This window comes from Patagioenas fasciata, chromosome 5, assembly GCF_037038585.1.
Source record: "Patagioenas fasciata isolate bPatFas1 chromosome 5, bPatFas1.hap1, whole genome shotgun sequence".
NCBI lineage: Eukaryota > Metazoa > Chordata > Aves > Columbiformes > Columbidae > Patagioenas > Patagioenas fasciata.
In genome coordinates this window covers 9,877,321-9,898,515 of record NC_092524.1, presented here as the reverse complement: position 1 = coordinate 9,898,515, position 21,195 = coordinate 9,877,321, and the positions used below count along the sequence as shown (strand labels likewise).

The window sequence follows — 21,195 nt, the reverse complement described above, 5'->3', positions numbered from 1 at the left end:
AGTTTTAGGTTGCAGCATCTCCCACCTTTGCACTGACAGGGAGCCAAAGTCACCTCTCTCCATTCAGGAGAAAAGATGGATTGGAAGTTGTGAATAAATAGAGAGTAAAGGTCTTCGCAGCAGGATATACATCTATCTTAGACTTTCATTTCAGATATTTTTTCACAGTGCAAGATTAATCAGACAAAAACAAAAAGAAACATTAAAATGCCTACAGTTCACACGTATTACATGTTTTAAAATCCATTATTCTACATTCCGCATTGAGGGATAAAAAGAAATATTGTTGTCAATTATAAAATGCTAAAGATAGCTCTATACTTTTTAAATGAACAATGATAAAAGCCTTGAAAAATTCCCTTTGATGTGAATGGAGTCTTCAGCATTTTGAAATACAATAAGATGTATTAATTGCTACTCATTAGGCAGCAAGTTGGGACAGCTTTGAATGCGCATTCTCTTCTTGGCATTAGCTATTGCCTGGCTGAAATAGCCAGCTTTTGTATTTACTCCTGTCTTCTCTAATAATAAGCAAATTGGAGATCAGGGCTAGAAACACTGAAGTGCTCTCTATCTTTTGTCCAGAACAATTGTATATTTTCATGATTTGTTTATCTTTTTTGAGCTACAGCTAATTATTGCAAAGGTTATTTGAATCAATATGAGATCTGAGCAGAAATAACATCTGCAAAATTGCTTATTAGGAGTCTATTTTATGTTAGTGTTACTGTAATATCCATTTTGTGAGCAAATTGTTATTTCTTATGTCATTTTTTTTCGCCTTGCAAGAAAACTTTTGTATTTTAAATATTGGTACAGGTTTTAGGGCTTCTTGAATTAATACTGTGTTCTGTTGTGCTTACTTTTCCTCATACTGTCTTAGATTTTTTTTTAACCAAAGTCATAGATAACAAGGTATTCAAAGCCCCATTTATCATTCTAGGATAATGTTTTTTTTTTTTTTTGCTGTAGAACTCATTTGAACTGATTGATTGAATTATTCTTCTGTTTATGTTGGATTAAAAGAAAGTCAAGCACAAATCTTTTTGTGCTTGTCATGTAGAACTCTTGTTTCATGTGGGGCCTTTATAGTTATTAAGATTTATAATTGGAAGATACTGGGGAATTATCGTTATCTAATTTAACTATGTGTTTTGCATTCCAAAACTAATGGGTGAAAAGTAAACCTCAGGGGCCTGATTCATTAAAAGTTATATAGTCTCCTTGCATTAGATTCTTAGCTCTTACGCCTTCCAAAACCAAAGTGTTCGCAACTGCAGCCAGAAGCAGTCGGCTAAAACATGAGGCAGACCCTGATCTCCATTACAGTGATGACATTTTAGGGGTTTACTGGAACTAGCCCAGATTTCCACTGGTTGTACTCTAAATCCACCTCAGTAACATTCATTACTAATTACGTACCACAGCACAGAAGGCTTTTCCGAGGCAGGCAGCAGTCTCAGAGTGCAGCCTGTTACTCATGACAGTGTCGTTCCTGGGCAGCAGCAATTCCATCAGAGGTCATAAATTAAATAGGGTCAAGCCAGGTCAGGGCCAGATGGGACCTATCCAAGGAATACATACCTTCAGCACTGTTAGGATTTGGTGATTCAGTAGGAGATACTGTCCCCCCAATCCCTGCCGAACCTCGGCATGGTACTCTGCAGCACACTGGGCCAAACTTTTATGTACATCAGCATAAACCTCATTGACCTGAAAGGATTTATTCCAGCTTTACACAGCAGCATGAGTGAGAGCAAAACAAACTCCTTTCTGTCTTGGACAAGATAGGAAATCGAAGTCTTAACTATTTGTGGTCATTAAAAATCCCACAACGTTCCTGTTTTTCAGAGTAGGGGTGTTAACCCATTTGTCCTGGCCAAATTCCAACCTGGGTAATTACTGTAATCTGCCTGTTTAAATTACCCCTGCCGTTTTAATTGGATATATTACTTCTCTTGCAGCCTAAACTGTGATGTAATACCATTGTGTGTTATTAAGCAGTTACCAAGTTTCATCCCAGAAGCCGCCACGTTGCAGTGATAGGTAGAAAGGCTCATTCCCTCCTGGTTACAAGTGTTCTCTATTACAGTGTAAAAAAACCCCAACGTATTCTTGTGTTTTTTTTAAGTGGCAGGGAAGCTAATGTTTCAGTTTAAATAAACAGCTTTAAAATGTGGTTTTCCCATTTGTTTTTGAAGACTATGAAGTCTGCCTGGTTATACAAGCATAGGCCACCACCTTGCAGCTCTCCAAAATGTTCCCGGAGTGGAAGGTGCTTTTTTGCCAAGAGAAGTCAGGACCTCCTATATATTTTTATTTGATTTTGAATACAATTTCTTTCACGTTTGAATGTGTAGTTATAATTACTTTGAGAAAAACTGATCTTCCAACTATGCAGAGGTTCCTAAGCCTACAAAAGGTGAAATTTCCTGTTGATGTGTGTTGCCCTGAGTCTGTTGATGTCCAGTGGCGATGGCAGATTGGTCACCATTGGAAAACTTTGTAGGAGGCATTGAAAGTCCTCAAGACTAGCCCTATTGCAAGGGCTGTGTTTCTGAGCTGTCATCCTATATATATTTTTGCTCTCTCTCCATCGTCCAGTAAATGTAATTGGTCGGAGGATGAGATGAAAGGCCACCACAAAATGCAGAATGTTCTAGGGTGAAAAGCAGCAATTGGCAAGAAAGGAGGCACATCGCTTCTCATGTAATGAAACAAAAGATGTTTTCTCCCTCCAAAAATCCCTGTAGTTGTTCCTAAAGTTCAGGATCATCAGACTGACTTCTGATAGTGGCCAAGAGCTCCGAAGGACAGTCCAAGTGTCTCTCCTTCTGTGAACAGAGCATTTTGAAGGAAATGTAAATATTTGAAACTTTTTCTTTAGTTCATCTGTTATAGCGGGATTTACTTGCTGTAACTGTTACCATGTAGAAGCTGGGTGTCCAGGCTCCTATTTTAGTCCTTGGACAGCGGTTACATGACAGAAAGTAATGCTCTTGAGTTGGTTTCAATGCCTGATAAGGAAGAAAGGCATTGTCTCCTGTAGGTGCTTATGCAGGAACAATAGCAGGGGTTAGCCAGCTCCTTAGACTGGAGACCTGAGGTAGCTAAAGCCAGGCAAGATAAGAACTGTTTCACAGATACATAATTTACCCCAGGCTCATGCAACTCCCAGGTATGGACTTTCCTATCCCTAACAAAGCTTTTACTTTTAAATTCTCCTTTAGTTTAGATCCCCCTAATAGTAAGGCCATTATAGCAACAGAGCAGTATGAGTTTGGGAACCTGGCAGGAGCACAGACACCAGCTGCACCTTCACGTGGTGACACTGGTGGGACTGGTTACACCCCTGAGGCAGAGCAGGAGAGGAGGCTGTAATGCCCCAGCAGTTCTGGAGAACAACAAGGCAGTCACAGAAGCAGCACCCACATAGTTTTGGAGGTTACTAGTATCTGGAGGCATACATGTCTCTTCAATCGTGCATTGCACACACAGGATATCAATCCACTGTATGTTAGTTTTTGTTATGATTCAGTAGACTGTGAGTGAGACTTGGACAGTCTGGCATTTCCAAGCCAGCTCACCTAATAAAAAAAGGCGGGGAAAGGAACAGAAAAGTCTGGTGGAGCTAGCATGCCTTAAGAAGGACATCTCTTCAGTTTCATGCTTTCACGATGGAAGGTCCATCTTACTGTGCAGGAGGATAGAGGGGTCGGCTTTCTGGGGAGCTATGTGGTTCTCAAGATAATACCACCTCTTAACACCCACCAAAACATTTTGTAGCCCCATGGTCTGCAGACATCCCAAGGCAGGCAGTGAAACATGCCGTGCACAAACCTCCTGCGCACAGCCTCCTCCCCAGGGCAGGCAGAGGTGAGCACTGCCAGCCAGCAGAGCCAGAGCTGACTTCCAGCTCTCACCCAGTGAAGTGATTGTGCTTATATGGGAAAGATACAAGTTGGAGAAACGACCAGGTTTTGTTCACACACTGATGTATACAGCGTCCTCCTGACTCCTGCGCCCCTCACAGCAGCAGGACAGAAGCTGCTCTGTAGATGCTGTCTCAGCTGTGGCGAGGTGGTCCTGAGGCTTGGACAGGTCAGAAAGCAGCGCCCAGTGTCACTGTGCGGGCAGCAGCGCGGGTGAGTCACAGGTGTCAATGCTGCTGCGGGCAGCACCACAATGGCTGCACTCCAGGCTCCATCCTGAGACGTGCAGGGCAGGGACGAGGCGCGGAGCAGGAACAAGGTTCAGAGTGGGGATGAGGGGCAGAGCAGGAACAAGGTTCAGAGCAGGGCTGATGTGCAGAGCAGGCACACTGTTGGAGCAGCTACTCCCCTGCTCCACCTGCCGCTCTCCCAGGCTGCGTCCCACAGAGGCGCCTGCCAGGGCTCCTCACACAGCGCAGGGAAACAAACCCAGCAACAGCCCTCCTCAATCAGTATCTGCAGCTTTCACACAGGGAGGTGGGGGTTATTTCCCCTCTGATGTTTAGTTGTTAGGTTTGTATCCTTTTTTTTTTTCCTTTTAATGAATCAGTCCCCAGGTGAAAATAATGCATTTGTTGAAAACTGATATTTAATGTTGAGCAAACTGCTCTTCCTTTGTCTCTTACGATTTTGTTCATATTTTGCTGAGAATCTGCTATTCTACACAAGCATTTTAATAAACTGTTTGTTGTTGTATCCAGGTAACAAGCATGGTAAGTATTTTAACTAAACCAAGTATTATGTACCTTAGCTGTGCTTGGCAGAATTTTTGGCTAGCTTTTCCTGTACTTTCAGCCTGTGCTGTTTCTAAAGGAGCTATTCAAAGGAAGAAACTGCTCACCTATAGTACTACTACATACAAGCTTTAGAGGGAGCATATGTGCAAAGTCATATATATATATATATATAAAAAAGAGCATGCATATCTTGCCAGCATGCTTGCTACTTTGCTTGTAAAATAAAACTAGAAAAAAAATATCCTTGCCTAATACTGCTTGTGTTCCTTTATTCTAAGTCACGTACCTAAGTATTAGCACTTATTAATACAGTACTTCTGGATGAAGAACCCCACTTTACCAGATAGTAACAGTCTGTTATTTACTTATTTTACCTGACCTGAGAAATCCACGTCGTTTTCTCTGTTGCATTAAGAGGCTTTGCTTTTCTATTCTGTGGTCATATGTGATTGACAGTGACTAGGACTCAAAGCGCTGCTCTAATACAAGTAATCGATAACAACCATCTTTTCCTAAACACTGTAAATCAGTAAAATACCACAATTGGAAGTGTAAAATGTTATTTACATTTTTGTGATCTAACTTCTAAAATAACTTGTCGTAAAATGGAATCCAAAAATGTTTCTAAACCTGTAAGCATGACGAAAAATCTGTCACTGTTTGCAAGTCCGTTGCAGCTCTGTGTTCTCATTTTACAGTGTAATACAAAAGGCAAACTTCTCCTAGGTCTAAATGATAGAGCTCAAATCTCAGCGCTTGCTGTCCTGCAGGCAGAGCCTTAGCAGCAGACATGTTTAGTCCAGCCTGGTTTAAAATCAGCAGAATTTGCCCAGATAAACAAGTGGGCAGTAGTTTGCTCTCCCAACACTTCCTGCGTGTTGGCAGAGCAGACTGTGAGAATTCAGGTCTACCATGCATGTCTGAGAGGAGGTTTTGCCTGGAGGTGGTTTGAGTGTGTTAGCCTCCGTGCTGTATTTTGTTTTCCTGCATGGTTTGCTATTTTTGCATTTTCTGTGTGGCTTTTAAAGTTTATAGTTATGTGCTTGTAGCTGCAGTTATTTGACATCATCTGTTGTGCCAAATGTTTTAAGACTTCGTGTAATTGTCATATTAAAGGATCAGACAGCAAAGGACAAAGCACTCCAGCACATGGCAGCAATGTCATCAGCTCAGATAGTCTCAGCTACTGCTATTCACAACAAGCTGGGCCTGCCAGGAATTCCCCGTCCTACATTTCCTGGGGCACCTGGGGTAAGTTGTTAGCCGAGTCCCAAAAAATCCCTGTATCCTCTAACAATATTCAGTAGCAAACTAAGGTTGTATGAATGAATTAATGCTTTCACTTGTGTTTGCAAAAGGAATCATGCCTGTTCAGAAAGATCTAAAATCTTTCAGCAAAGAAAACAATTGTGTGTTTGTGTGGTTTTTTTCTCTTTCAGTTTTGGCCGGGCATGATTCAAACGGGGCAGCCTGGATCTTCACAAGAGTAAGTCTGAAAATTAAAATATGCTTCTATGTGCTGTGCGGGGCTGGCTTGTGCACTTTGCTGCCAGAAGATATCAGTGAGGAAAGAACTTGCTATTTTTTCTAAAAAAGGAGGAAAAGATAGTTGTAGGAAAAGGAAAAGCCTTTAGAGTGATGCCTTTACAGTCCTGCGGTGTGACTGAGTGCGGATGAGCTCCTCGCTTTAAGATGTTGGCTGTAATTCTCCTCCCCCTCTCTCTCTATTACCTCTTTGCAGTCTGTCTGTTAAATATGCTATGCAAGGAAGAGATTTATTTGTGGGTAAAGGTCATAAACCATGTATTTTCTTATACTATATGACTCTAATGGAATTTACTGTGGATGGCATAGTGTGTGATTTTTGTGTAACTCTTTATTCCAGCGTAAAGCCATTCGTTCAGCAGGCCTATCCTATACAGCCATCAGTCACCGCTCCCATTTCAGGTAATTCTTCCATCTATACTCTCCTTTAAAAAGACTTGAATTGTGTACTGAATGTGATGTATTAATTCCTGAGGTGGACAGAGCAACTACTCCATATTTAACGTTCACAGCAGCCAAACGAAACACTAGTCCTGATGTCCTACTATCTGATTATATGTGAGGGAAAATCATTGGGTTTGGGGCTTTTTTTTGTTGTTAGTGTTTACAGTTTAGGTAGGAAGCGCTAATACATATGCAAGGAGTCGTGATGCATGATTTCCCATCAGCATTCCATATTGTAGGAAAATGCTTTTGTATAAAATTAGTAATAGGATGCATCGTGAAATCTCCTTTCCATTTGTAAGTACAATAAGCCTAAATTTATTTTAAACTGAGGCTACAAACTCTTCCAAAATAATATATGTTTAGCCTTAGGTATAAAACATCTCTGTGTATCTGGTTGTTAACTCCTCCCCTCCTGAAGGCCCTGCTGTGCCTGGTACCACTTTGATAAGTACCTGATGTTTATTCTGACTTCCATTGCTCAGCTTGGTCCAGCCCTTCCCATGGCTCCTTCCTTGCTCCTTTTCCCAAGCTGGTTTCATGGCTAATTTCAGGAAATATTATTATTTCTTTGCAGATGATAACAAATTTTACATCTCCCTTACCTAATGATACCATGCTTCTGACTGTTTGAACTGCAGTTTTCTGACTCTTAACCAGTTTTTTAGGGTTTTCTAACTTGCTGCTATCTAATGCTTAAAACTAGGGCTATCTTTCCACATCCCTGATTATCTCCTTTTCCTTGATATTCCTGATTTATAACATTGTTTTCTAATGCAGACATTCTTTTATTCTTCCATGTTTTCTCTCAGAATAGGATAGTTAGCATTTCTAAATCAGTTAAAACTCATGGATGAGTTTTTGCTTTATTAGAACTTCTGTTCATGTCTAATCAGTCGTGTTTGTAATTCCGTATTTCGTACAAGCCTCACGCCTTCATTGCCTAAATTTGAGGGCTGGCGTCAGGTGCCATACTGCCATTCTGGGATGTGGACACTCACTCCCTCTGACCTCTTACTGGTTCTCAACCTTGCTCAGGATTATCTTTGTTTTCTAACCTTTGGTGCTTCTTCTCTGCTTTCCTTGTACCTGTGTCTCTCTCAAGATCAGTTTTGCCTTCGAGCTGCTGCTTCTCCCTTCTTCCTTTAGTATTTAATTTCCTTCTCATCTAATTTTCCACCATGAGGAGCAAGAGATAGCATTTATTCTTTCTCTTGAGGTGAATTAGAGATGGTGGTTAACATCCCTTCTCACTCTAGATCATGTCATTCCTTCTTTATTATCAATTTAAGACCTTCTTTTTCTTCTTAGGGTATGATTCAGCTCTCTACAGTAATTATTTATTATTATCCGTAATATAATGCAGCCTAAAAGCTCCAAAAGGAGTTAAAGACCCAATGTGCAAATACAGAGTAAAAGACAGTCCCTGCCTTGGAAACCGTATACTCTAAAGAGGAGAGTGGCAGAAGAAATAGGCAAAAAGAGAGGTGATTTACTTGTAGCATGTGGCACATTAGGAACCAGAAACAGAGGCCAGTTCTCTTGACTCCCAAAGCAGTAATATCTCCCGTGAGTCTTGCTGCCAGTTTCCAAGGAAGGGTCAGCTGCAAGTCTGCGTGAAGTCTCTATAAATCTCTGTAATCTACTATATAATTCAAACAAAAATTCTACAGTGAGTTACAGCCCTTAGGTAACAAAGAAGTAGATCTTTTATTTGTACCATTATTAGCTTGCTGGGTTGGCACCTTTTTTTTCTACATATTGTTCTGTGGTTTTCCGATTTTAACTCATTCTGAATTCATTATTTGCTAAAATTAATATAAACGTCCAAGGGCTACATGCATAATTCCCAATTATATTTAATTCAGAAAATAGAAACTGAAGAATTGTCAACTTATTCATGAAAACGGTTCCTTTATTTTAGGATTTGAGCCTACGTCAGCTCCAGCTCCCTCAGTCCCTGCGTGGCAGGGCCGATCAATTGGTACGACCAAGCTCAGACTGGTGGAGTTTTCGGCTTTCCTCGAACAGCAGAGGGATCCCGAATCAGTAAGTGTTGCCCTCGTGTCCACTGATCATCAACTTTTCTCCTTTGCTTCCTACCCTCTGCGGATGCTTTCCAGGGTTAGGGATCTAAATATGCAAACGTTCATTCCTTGATCTTTAATTGTGTCTTATGGTCAAATCCAGCATTTTAATTTTTTTAAAATTTATTTTTTCTAGGAAGTTTTTGGGTTTGTTTTCATTTTTAATCTGCATACTATACCTGCTGGGTAGTTCATGAAGCTGGCTATAATGTTTTATTTACGCCAGTAAGCCTTGAACCTTTATATTAATTTTCATATATTTACCAAGAACATTTGTTAGTAGTCTAGCACTATTTGTAGTGCATTGCAAATAGATCAAAAGCTTGAACCTGAGAATTTTTACTGAGATAATTTCTGAAATGCAAACACTGTAATGAATGGGTTATATAGATGGGCCATTCTTGTTCAGATTCCTGGTAAAATACAGTAGCTTGGAGCAGAGAGGAGCTATCACTTGCTCTTTATAATTCAGCACTGGAAACCATAGCATTTATGGGCTTTGGCCAGGGGTGTTATCCAGAGAGTGTTTACCCCGCGTAATGGAGATTGGAGACATAGCTCAGAAACCTTACAACAGAGGAATGTTACTGACAGAGAAACATCCCATTGAAAATAGACCGTATCTCAGCTATTCATATAATAAATATGGTTTGCTAAATGTCATGTTTTGCCAGGTTGAATAAACTTTGAGGGAAGGGATGTTTCGCAGCAGGTACGGTCCACTCAGCACTTTACCTGTTAGATGCTGCTTGGTTTCTCTGGGATCCCCCTGCCTTCCCGTGGCCCTGATTCCCATGTTCTCCTGGCAATCCTGGCTCTGGTGGCCTAAAGCCTCATCTGAGTGTTCTCCAGACTAATCCGCAGCTGAAACATCTTCTCCATCCCCAGGCCCGAGCACATCTGGATGGTGATTTGTATTTCCCACGTAGAAACACAACATCCAGGCAGCCTTATCGGTGTGCAGCTTTTGGCATCCTTACCTCGCTGACCCCATGTAGTGTGTCCTACTGGTTTATGGGCTCTGCCGTATCCAGGTTGCCACACACCAGGACGTTCTGTGCTGTATGTGAATGAAATGGCATTTCAGTGTATTTGATTTACTGTTTTGCCAGTATACCACCTAATAATCCTTTTTCCATAGTTTTTTATAACACAAAACTATTTGCAAAACCCGTGGGTTTATATGGTGTAGACCCTCCGTGTATCTGCATGGCTGTATGTAAAAGAGAGTGAACAAGAGTTCAGCAACTAAGCAACTTTATGTCTTTCCCTGCAAGAAAAATCTCCCTCAAACTAAGTATGCTGTTAGCAGATAACAAGCGGTTGCCCATCACACCGCTGGTGTCCGTGATATGAAACCAGCTGAGTGATGTGAGTATATTTGCAACACGACTGACAGACTGAAAATGAGGAGAAAATGCTACTTTGGCACTGGAAGGAGCTGCAGGTCCCGCTCGCCGTGGCGGTGGATGCTGCTCAGAGCCGGCTGTGGTCACACATGGTGTGGGGACTGATCCTTGAGGATATGTTGGGGCTCTCGTTTCTCAGGCAGGTGCAGGCTCTGGGTAATGCAATTATCTGCTTCCATTGCAGAGAAAGAGTGGAGGTCTGAATAGAAACGCAGTTACCCAGGATGGTCCTGTAAATACTGTAGAGCCTTTTTTGAAGTAAACTTATATTATTTGGAGTTCCTGCAGGTGCAGTGAGGCCCACTGGAGCTTGTCCTAGCTTGCAAGGACACAGCTAAGAAACCCACCATTCAAATGCAGAGCATCAGACTACCCAGACTTGTTTTTAAAAAAACAGTTACTCACATGATGTAACATTGTAAAATGAGACACAAAGAAAAATCAGTTCCCAGTCATGCATTAGTCCCAATTTAGATCATTCTTTACACCCACGCTGCAAGCGCCGTGGGGCAGCGCTGCACAGGGACACCCTGGGCTGGCCGGTGTCACGAGGAGCTGCCTGGGAAAGGGGACTCAGGAGGAGGGGAAGCATTGGTTAGATCAAATTAAATAAGTTTGATTATTTGGGTCTTAAACAAGAGCGTTAAAAAATCCGCACAGCAGTGTGAGCTGTTCCCGGGGCAAATGCAGAAGGGCATTTGCTGGAGAGGAGCTGGAAGGGGTGCTGGTGTTGGCCTGTTTGCAGGGACAGCGCTGAGGGACCCTGTCCCCAGCCAGCCTTCCCTGTCCCCAGCACACAGACTTTTCCAGCAAGAACCCAAGGTCCTCCTTGGAGATGAGAGCCAACCCCCAGCCTGATTCAGTGCTGGTGAAGAAACTATGAATTCTGCCTGCGGTTTTGTACATCTTGGTGCCGGTGTGACATTTTATTGCAGATACGGTTTGCACATCATAGAAAGGATGGGGGTTTATTAGTTTTTAAATAACAAAATCAGCAAGGCAGGCAAGATGTGTGATGTGCATATGAAGCGTGTGCTGTGGTTGCAGCATCTCCTGTATGTGCCTTTGCTGACCTCTGGAACAAATATATGTATACATGTGAGAGCCATGTAAAAGCTCTCATGTATGTTCTCAAAAAAATATAGTTATGTGTTCATTACACTTCTGACTTTTAACAGAAAGTGGCATAAAGTATTATTTTGTTCAAATAAGTTTCCAACATATAAAAAAAAGATGACCCTTTTTCCCTCTCTCCCCTAAACCAAAACCAGACCAGAAAGCCTCATAGTAGTGGGGGAAAATAGATCAATTCCACTTTATAATGCAAACTGGAAAGCTTATTTGACATGGCACCTGGAGCCAGGACTTGACGATGCCAGGAGACCTCTTGCATTCGATATTCCTGTACAGCAACTAGAAATTTAGGTCTGTCTACTTGTGGTGACTCCAAGTGACTTCAGTGGGGCTGTGCATGGGCACAAAGGCCCATGCGCAGGGAGTTCATTGTAGGAGTGGAGCCTTAAACATCTCTGGGATTCTTCCAACAGCAATTGGTGTTTAAAAGTACAAAAACCCCTCGATGTCAGGCAGTTATGTTAATTTAGAGTGGGCATTCTGGTGGGTTGGAAGTGTGCTCTGTAGAGTCCTGTCACTAGTGGAGGGCTGCTGACTTTTTTCCCTTGCCTAGCCACAAAATTGTTTTGTTTACAAAAGAAAAAATTATAGAAAGGAAACAATAAGCAACCCTCACTGTAAGTCTGGATGGCAGAAGATGGTCAGGGAGGCAGAAGATGGCACAGTTGCAAAATTTTGGAATAGTGACTCTGCTAGTTAAGGATGGGTAAAATTAGTTCTCCTTTTACATGAAAATCAATCCAGTTTACAAATGTCAGGCTGTGTTTTGTGACATTTTGTGCTCAAGTACAATTCCTAAGCAGTACATAGGAGCTGCCCCTCGTAGGTCCAAGCATCAGTGTTTTAGTTACCTTTAATTATTGCCTACCATATATAACTATATTCTCAGCAGATTAACAACTTTATGTACCCATCTGTTGTTTTGAGAACAGGTTTTTCTTAATGGGGGCTTTCCATTTTTACTGTGGTGGTTCTGTGAAAGTTCAGGACAAATGCTTCAGTCAAGTAATTCCATGTTTCTTAACAAATACAAACTGAGCGTGCAAGCAGATTAGAAGCAATGGATTGTTACACAAGTAGCTATAAAATTCAAAGACTATAACACTGAAATGATAGTGATTCCAATTATTTTATTTCTATATTTTTTTTTCAAGCTTGCTTTCCAATCAGGAAAAAAACTCTGCCACTACGAAGGAAAAAGTGCTTTCTTCTCTTCCCCTTCAAGGTTTCTCATGCTTGCTGCCGCATTCATTTTGACTGCAAGCACTTCAGGCAACTTTACATCTAAAGTATCTATATAGGCCTATAAAGAACATGGCTGATGGGCTTTTTCAGTATTAATACACCTATCCAAACTGCTGGATTGTGTTAGGTCAAAATTTCAAAATGTATCTTAAAAAGTGGTGAAGAAATAAAATATTCTTTATGTTTTAATTCAGGTTTTATTGTTGTTGTAAAAAGGGCTTTGTGAGTCCAGGGAGAATTGTGCCTGAGAACCAGAAAGTGAAAGCAATTGCTCAAGGGCCATAAAACCAGCCTGCCATCATTAGCCAAGTGCAGTAAAATTCACCAAAGTTAATCAAACCACCTAAGTGATGAAAAATAAATGAGGCCTTTTCAAAAGAAGCCCTCCATCTTTGAACAATATCCATTGTTACAAGCATTGTTTATCTTTTCCGTACTCCATGTAAGCAGTATAAAAAGGCAGTTCAGCATTTCAGTCATAAGGAAGTCCTTGGTTTGTCATCGTTGTGATGTGAAAGGACCAGGAAGCAAACCCATATTTGGGTGAATGACTTGGCCTGGCAGAGTCAGGATTTGAGGTCATTTTAATCTAAAATCAGACAAAGTTTAACTGAATTCAAGGGTCACTTATATTGCAAAGCAGAAGAGCAACATGCTGGCTGTGGGAAGCAAATGTCATATTCTGTAAAATGTTCATATTCAGCTGTCTGTAGATAGAAGTGCCAAGAAACCACTTTAAGGGGGTTCAGTATTGACAACAAACTCCAATCATAGAAACATAGAACGGTTTGGGTTGGAAGGACCTTCAAAGGTCATCTAGTCCACCCCCCTGTAGTGAGCAGGGACATCTTCAACCAGATCAACGGGGCTCAGAGCCCCGTCCAGCCTGGCCTGGGATGTGTCCAGGGACAGGGCATCCACCACCTCTCTGGGCAACCTGAGCCAGCACTGCGGCGGAGCTCCGGACTGGTGATGTTCCCAAGGGACCTCACGGACATGTGGCAGGAGGCCTGCGCCAGCTCCCCAGCCCCACTGAAGGGTCAGGACATGGGCTCTTCCTGGGGCGAAAATGTGGTGGAGCGGGTAGCGAGACTGAGCATGATTTGTTCCTCGAAGTCGGCCCACGTTGAGCACTGAGGTTGGGTGGAAAGACTGCTGGGGCTTGACTGTGGGCTCACTCCCTTTTCTCAGAATCCCACTGCTGCTGCTAATTTCCCAGCAAAATTAAAAGTGCTGCTTTTGCATAGCTATAGAGGCTTGCCAGCACCAGCAGCCACGGCAGCTCCCTCCGACAGCTCTTGTGCCCCAGCTCGTGCTCACACAAAGCCCGAGCGCTGAAAATAGCCGGGGTAGGGGTAGCACCGGGGCTGACAGAGAGAGGAATGAGGAACTGGGGAGGAGAGACGGAGCAAATGCGTGAGCTTGTGGGGCAGCTGTAGCAGAGCCCAGGCTTACAGCCGCTGCGATGAGCCCAGGGGAGCTGTAAAATCCGGGGGCTCATCACAGTGGGGGGCCCCTCCGCTTCCCACAGCCTTGCACAATATGGGGAGGAGGAGCGGGGGACACAGGGGTGGGCTGGCATTGGCATGGCTCTGTGTCCCCCCCACGCTGCCTCCCTGCTGACCCCCAGCATCCACCCAAGAGGCTGTGTGCCCAGCTCTGCCTCTGTCCTACGCTTTCCCATCTTGTTCCTCACCCCTCCGCTCACCCCAAAACTGCTTAGCTGAGCTGCAAAACCAAGCTCTCAGAAGTTGGGAAATGTCCTCCTGCGCCTGCTGTTCAGTGCAGCAGTTAATTACATGCTCACATGTTTATTTGTTCCTGCTTCATTCAGCGTGGATGGCCCTTCTTTGATAAGCAACTATTCAGTAGTTTGTTTTCTTCTGTTGTTGAAATGCGTGGCCCCGTGCCCTGCTTGCTGTGCACTGTCTAACCTCTCCTCCAAACGGAATTAATAACTCCCCCCATTTGCATTTCACAGATGTATTAGTGCAGTCATTTTTTAGATGAAGGGGCATTATTACTCACATTTGACAAACCAAGACGTTCAGGTGCAAAAGAATGAATGGGCCACTGATTTTGAGGGTCCACTCTGATTTGTCATGAGCCTGATTTTGCAGAATACTTAGCATTATTGAGAGCTTCCTATATTCAGGCATAATTTTCCCATCTGAGAGCACTCAGCACTTCTGGAATTGGGACCACAGTATCTCAAATCAGCCAGGCCAGAACCAAAGGAGGAGGCATCTTCAGTGTTGCAGAAAAGCTGATGAAAATGCTATGTGACCACCTTGCTCAACTATCAAGTCCCAGTTTCACACTGGGGCTCTGTGGCAGTATCTGGGAAGCGCTGGGCAACATTAATGTGTCAGGGCTGGGGACTGCCCTTGCTCATCACCTGCCTCCCCATTTCTGTAACCTTAAAGGAGCCAAAGATCTCCTTTTACTTCACGTTGCTGATTCAATCCCTGAGCAGATCCAGGCAGGAGTCTGGATGGGTGGAGGTCCTTGAAAGACTGGGGAAACCAGGCAGTTGTATGATAGCATACCAGCACAGAAAGGCTGGTTAACATTTCACATGGAAGTGTGCAAACCTTAATAAAAGGAGTTGGTACAGGCTCAAGTTGTAGCATAAAAATGTTATATTTATAATTCCCAGTCTGCTTCAGTGGAGGATAAGAGCAACAAGAATTAAATATTCAGTTACTAGTGTTTTGGTAGATATAAGAAAAATTGTTGGCAGACCAAGTGATTTCCTTCCATCAGCAGGAAATTAAAGAGCGTCAGATTTACAAGATAGAGTGAGACAGCAGAGCTGAGGCTGGGTAGGGTACAGCTCAGAGCCACACGCAGACTGCTGATGTACAACTGATGGGTTTTTAATCAGTCCACCCACCTGGCTCCTTTCTCCCTCAAAAGTGCAGTTGCTGCACTGGCAGCAATATACATTTAAAAGATGTTGGACTGTGGAGGTGTAGAGGGAATCACTGCCCGGGGCCAGGCACGTAAGCAGTGCTGTTTGCTCTCATTTCAGCCAAAGCTCAGGCTGTCCCACCTCACTTCTGCTCACCTGTCCCTCTGAGCTGTGGCCATAGTCCTTGTGACCTCCTCGGTCCCAAAAGAGCCGAGAGGCTGGCCCTCTGTGTCAGGGACAGAGAAGACCTGCAGCTGAGCCTTTTCAATGCACTTCACCTTTGAATAGTGGAACTTCTTTGGGCACACAAGCCTATGATCTCTTCATGTTGCCAGCCTCTCCCCATGGTATTTTTTCATAGGGATTGGTCACTGCGCTTGAAATTTGCAGGAACCTACAGACCTTGTGCAGCAGCTTACTGAGAGAGAGCTGTGGTGATCTGAAACCTGCATTTCATGGATCAGAAAGGCTGTTGCCTTAAAATATAAGCGCACAATTGGTGAGGAGCTGATACAAATATATATGCTGGCTGATAGAACAAATGTAGGTGATTTGTCTTTGTTCTGCACCAGCTTAAATACTTGCATGCCCTGCCATTGGCAATTTGTCTTGGTTCTTTTAAATTCCTAAGTGGATTATGATTTTTCTCGTGGTATTATTTGACAACAGTCATATTTCATGGCTTTAGTGCATTCTTTGGATAGTTAGCATTTTTTTAAGGAAGGAGCTCAGTAAGAGGCAGCCATCTCCAGGGCATATCGTGTAATGCAGACGCTGAAGACATAGCTGAAAATGTTCTTTGTGTTTTTATGTAGTTTTTGTCCTCAGAAAATACAGGATTTGACCTATGATGGTTTACAGCATCTAAAGCATGTTGTTACCTCAATGCTGGATGCAAGTCCTTTAAATGATCTAGTATGAGTAAATTCCTCAGCACCTAATGTACTTTAATGACTCTGGAATACTCAGTCTAAAATAACAGTGAATTCTCAGTATAATGAGAACGGTTTTAAGCTTTTCAGACACTAATGGGCTCAAAAATATAGGCATAAAACTTAGCTTCTTTGCTTTTATCTATGCACAAATTCCTGTCATGGGGTGTGTTTATATAAAAAAGAGATCATTTCAGAATCCATTTACCCAGCTCCTAATATTGCATCATTAGTTCATAGAAATATGCCATATCTAATTAGGTTAGTGGTGATTGTACTTAGCATAGGAATTGCAGCAACATAAGGAGAAAATAATCACATGCTGCAATATGAAAATAAACATTTCTGTCCTAAGAATGTTGTCAGGTGATGTCATACCATCTGTCCTACTGTACCCTCTCAGAAATTTCGCTGCAGCAGCATCTGGTACTTTGGCGAGCTCTGCAGACAACTGTGGTAGCTTTACAGCTGCCTTTAACTTTGCTTTTACATTTAAACAGTAGTAAGACTTCATGCTCCATATTCCTATTAATGTGTTTACTTTTACTAAAATTTGGACACTGAGCGATTTGTGTTTTCCTGGTTTGCAGAGTAAGGTGCAGTTTGTGAATTGTTTGGGGAATTTGCAGTTGCCAGACTATAAAATACAGCTCTCCCATCACCACAGCCACCTTTGGGCCTGGGAGAGAGGACATCCTTTGGGGAGGACACTTTCCCAGGCACAGGAGCACCTGAGCCCTCTGTTCTGTTCCTATAGAAATGTGGTTATTTGTACAACCTGGAACGACTCCAGCAGAAAAGGCTAAGAGGAAACAACCTGAAAATAAATAATAACCCTGTCGCTAGTGGCGGGGATGGTTTTTCAAGCCCTTACTCTGAAGAGGGGAGCAGAGGGATGCGTTGGGACATCTCATGTCCCCAGGGAGAGCACAGCTGCTGGGCACTCCTAGGCAGGCTATGGGGGTGCTGGGGGAAGGGGAATGTTTTGGTTTAATTTTTCAGAGGAGGCTGAAGTGCTTCTACTGAGGAATTCTTATCATTCTTCTTGAAAAATTGAGATGTTTGCCTGATTGCAGATAGGCTTCCATTGACAGCTTGTACCCCGTCCTCCTGCACTTCACCCCCGGTAGCTTAGGAAGGCGACAGGAGCAGGTCTCTGGACTCTCTGTGTTCCTGGCAGTTCCCAGGTATATGGAGCACTGATACATTTTACTGAAATTGAAGTTTTTCGGTAGGCAACCAGATACATAAGAAACGTTCAGCGTGACTTTTATCACACTCCTGCAAGCTTAAATATGTGACAACAGTGTCAAACACCCAAAAGCAGGGGCCATGGTTCTTTCTCATAATACTTTGCATTTTTGAATTTTGTTTGTTTTGTCATGTTAAAATGTCTCCTTAGTCCTCTTTTACCACTGCTGGATAAAGTAACATGCTACATCTGACCGCAGGCACTCATGGTTGCCAACCAGCACAGTGAATTTCTGTGTCGCGGCTATATGATCAGCATGTGAGCTAAACTAGTGTGGGTGAGGGCTTCATGGGCACACTCAACCCTGCACACATGCATTCAGCTCCCCACAACCCATTTATTTCTCTGCCATGCCTGTTTTCCTCTTCAAGGTAGAAACAGCTTCCTTGGATCAGCTCTGCCCCTTTTGGGCTCCACATGTGCCAACTAAAGGCTGGGCAAGTTTTCCACTTGTGCACAGAAGGTGCTGGGATAGCATTATTTTGGAAGAGGCCTGCAAGGAAAATCTATGGAACTGGTGCTCTCAGACTTGGACTTGCTTGTGCAAACACCTTAATAAAGTGTTACACTTTCCTTTTTCCTTCCACAGAATTAAAAAAAGAGATACAGCTCTGTAAAAAGTATGGACCATACCTCATTTTTGGCCCCATATCCAGATGAGTGTTCTCTGATTCTAAATTCAGATTTCACTGTGCTACATGATTTTTAAAGAGATTTCAGTGTAATTTCCTAAGTGCAGAAATCTAGCCAGTCCATTTCCTTTTCCCCAGAGTTTTGGACATCTGCTAGGGAAGACTCTGCTTACACCAAAGGAAGGCTCTGAGTGGATGTCCAATTAATTTAGATTTGTCATTTCAATTTGTTCAGTCAGCAGGTATATTGTAAACAAAATAGCTTAAATGAGGTCTGCTTTGGGGTTTTAAATATTTTATTTGCGCTTAGCTTTTGGGAATTGCCCCTTATCTACAGCATCTGTTCAATATGACAGAGTTTTCTAGTGTTCATTGACTACATATCAGCTTTCCTTAATTGAGTTAGCAAAATGTTTTGTGATCTGCATGGTTAAAAACCCCAATCTTTAATCCTGCCACTCTCGAGCTCCTTCAGTCTGCTGGTGTGACACTGTGAGCTGCTGGCTGACTGCTGGAGCCTCTTTGGGGTTCGTCCTTCTGTTTCATTCCAGGTGCTGGAAGGTGTTCTTGTCTTGGAGAAATGACAGCCCCTACAAGACCATATTGGACCCAGCAGGGGCTGCTGGAGACGTTACCGGGCCGGGGATTTCCCCCAGGCGGGAAAAGGGGTTGCTGGGGTGTTTCTCTTGATTAAAATGAGGTGCGATGGGATGAAGTTAAGAAATAGGAAATTGAAGTTGAATGTGTTTTGGCAGAGATGGTCACCTATAGGGTTAGTTCCCGAGGGAAGTGGTTAAAGTTTGGCTTTTTAATATTTACGTGGGTCAAAATACTGGGGGGGGATTACAAGGAGGCCCACTCCTATAGTAACAGCAACACAGAGTAACTGGCCTTCTTGTTATTGTCATTCTAGAGCTGAAAGAAAAACCCTTCTATCTCTTTACTTAAGTGGCATTATCATATGCTATGGATAGAGGTTTGGGGTTTTTAATAGACAAGCAGGAGGTGTGTATGTGTGGGCTCTGTGGCACTAGCAGAAATCCAGGCTCTGAGGACACGGGACATTAAAAGGCATGGTTTAAAGTGGCAGAAATGGGTTTTCCTTGTGAGCATATTCATCTTATTATGCTCTGCGAAGGGCTCTTTATCACCATGCTGCTGCTGGGTCTGTCACTGTAAATTACTCCCTTGAAGACGACCGTGTTTTGTGGTTTGCAGTAGGAACACAGATTTTTTGATGTTGACCCTTGTTCACAAGGGGCTACAGCACAATCACTAAAGTTGTTCATGGAAATCATACTGCAGAAAATCACAGTCCCAGGAGTAATGTGTGAGTCATTTAATCCATCAAAGCGTGCTACCCTCTGCAGGAACACACACAGACCCGTGCCTTAATAAACTTCTGTTCTTTTTGTACAGCACTGATTTTCCTGTTTCTTTCTTGCAGTACAATAAACACCTCTTCGTACACATTGGACACGCTAACCATTCTTACAGTGACCCGTTGCTTGAATCGGTGGACATTCGTCAGATTTATGACAAATTTCCTGAAAAGAAGGGCGGTCTAAAGGAACTGTTTGGGAAGGGGCCCCAAAACGCTTTCTTCCTCGTAAAATTCTGGGTGAGTAAGACTTCATGCGGAGAACCTCCCGTGTCGATAAGGCCTGTGTTTAGAGTTCCGTAGCCTTTGGGGTGCTTGTGGAAAGTTCTTCTGTCATCATTTAGAAGTGCAAAGCCATACATGCTTCAGGTAGGATGCTGGCCCAGGGCCACTCTTGTTGACAGCTCACCAGAAGTCCGTGTTGCAGGCAATGTGCAAAGGCAGATGTGACCTGCAAATGCAGATGTGTGCCCCAGCTGTGCGTGACACAGCTGGTGGGCAGGAGCAGGCAGCTGGAGAGCCCTTGGCTGGCAATGGGGAACTGCCATCTAGTGGTCCCAGAAAAAAGGGGGAAGCTGCAGAACCAGAGATTTGCTTTTCAGTGTTTCCAAGGCTGAACTCTTGCCAAATGCAAACAGTACAAGTATCAGTCCTGCAATCGGTCCACACTTATGCAGATAGTACCAAGTGGGGTTTGGAATGAGTGTGCAGCAGAACAAATGTGAGCCTAGGAGGGTTCCAGGGTTTTCCTTAAACCTTTGCTAGTTGCTAGAGCACATCTGCTTTCCCCTTGCCTTTTTGTTAGTCAGCCATGAGACTCTGCTGTAAAAATTATAGCTGTTCATATCAGTTGTGAACAAGAGTGAAAAAATAATTTGGATGGAAGGTTGAGATATAGTATATTGATGTAGTTGTGATAAATTTTATTGATACATCAGATTTTTCTTATTGCATTTATAAAATCTCATGTTAGTGATGCTAAACGTTCATCCAAAATGATCATCAAATCTCCAGACTGGACTTTATGCTTACACTAAAGCTTTTTCTACTCATTATTTTGTTGGGCTATTTTTGTAGTATACACCTTTTCATAGCAACAGTTGAGATCTGAACATTTTAAATTTGTCTGTTAAAACCTCGGTTAAAGGGACATATTCAGGGTCTAGTTACAGCATGGACAGGTTGATGGTGCAACCAGAAAAGAGTGATCTGGTATCACTGCTTATGACCAGATTTCCTGCTATTTATTGCTTTCAGTTAAAGTTTATCCATGTGAGCTGAGATACTCTCCCCCTTGTGCATACCCAGACTTCATATCTTGCCAAAAGTGTCTGTGACACCAGATTTGGAACTGGAAACTGGGAATGAGGGAGACTCTCTTTTCTCCAATCTGGATGTAGAAGGGATAAACCACAGGGCATGGGAGCTGTAGACTGATCATTGGAGGGCTGGCTGAGGAGAGAGCCAGGAACACGAGGCAGCGGAGACCTG

The 21,195-nt window shown here is 43.0% G+C and overlaps 1 protein-coding gene across 8 annotated transcripts in view; it reads left to right on the top strand.

The window, feature by feature from the left end:
* The window catches only part of TEAD1 (TEA domain transcription factor 1), a 160,935-nt gene that overhangs the window by 121,929 nt on the left and 17,811 nt on the right, over positions 1–21,195 (top strand). For 4 of the 8 annotated variants that reach the window (XM_065839597.2, XM_065839600.2, XM_065839601.2 and 1 more), the window contains 6 exons: positions 4,694–4,705; positions 5,846–5,980; positions 6,169–6,215; positions 6,615–6,676; positions 8,643–8,767; positions 19,771–19,944. In XM_065839597.2, coding sequence (XP_065695669.1) covers positions 4,694–4,705; positions 5,846–5,980; positions 6,169–6,215; positions 6,615–6,676; positions 8,643–8,767; positions 19,771–19,944 — 555 coding nt within the window. The remainder of the gene's footprint in view (positions 1–4,693; positions 4,706–5,845; positions 5,981–6,168; positions 6,216–6,614; positions 6,677–8,642; positions 8,768–19,770; positions 19,945–21,195) is intronic. The other 4 variants (XM_065839602.2, XM_065839599.2, XM_071808884.1 and 1 more) reach the window with 1 other exon arrangement.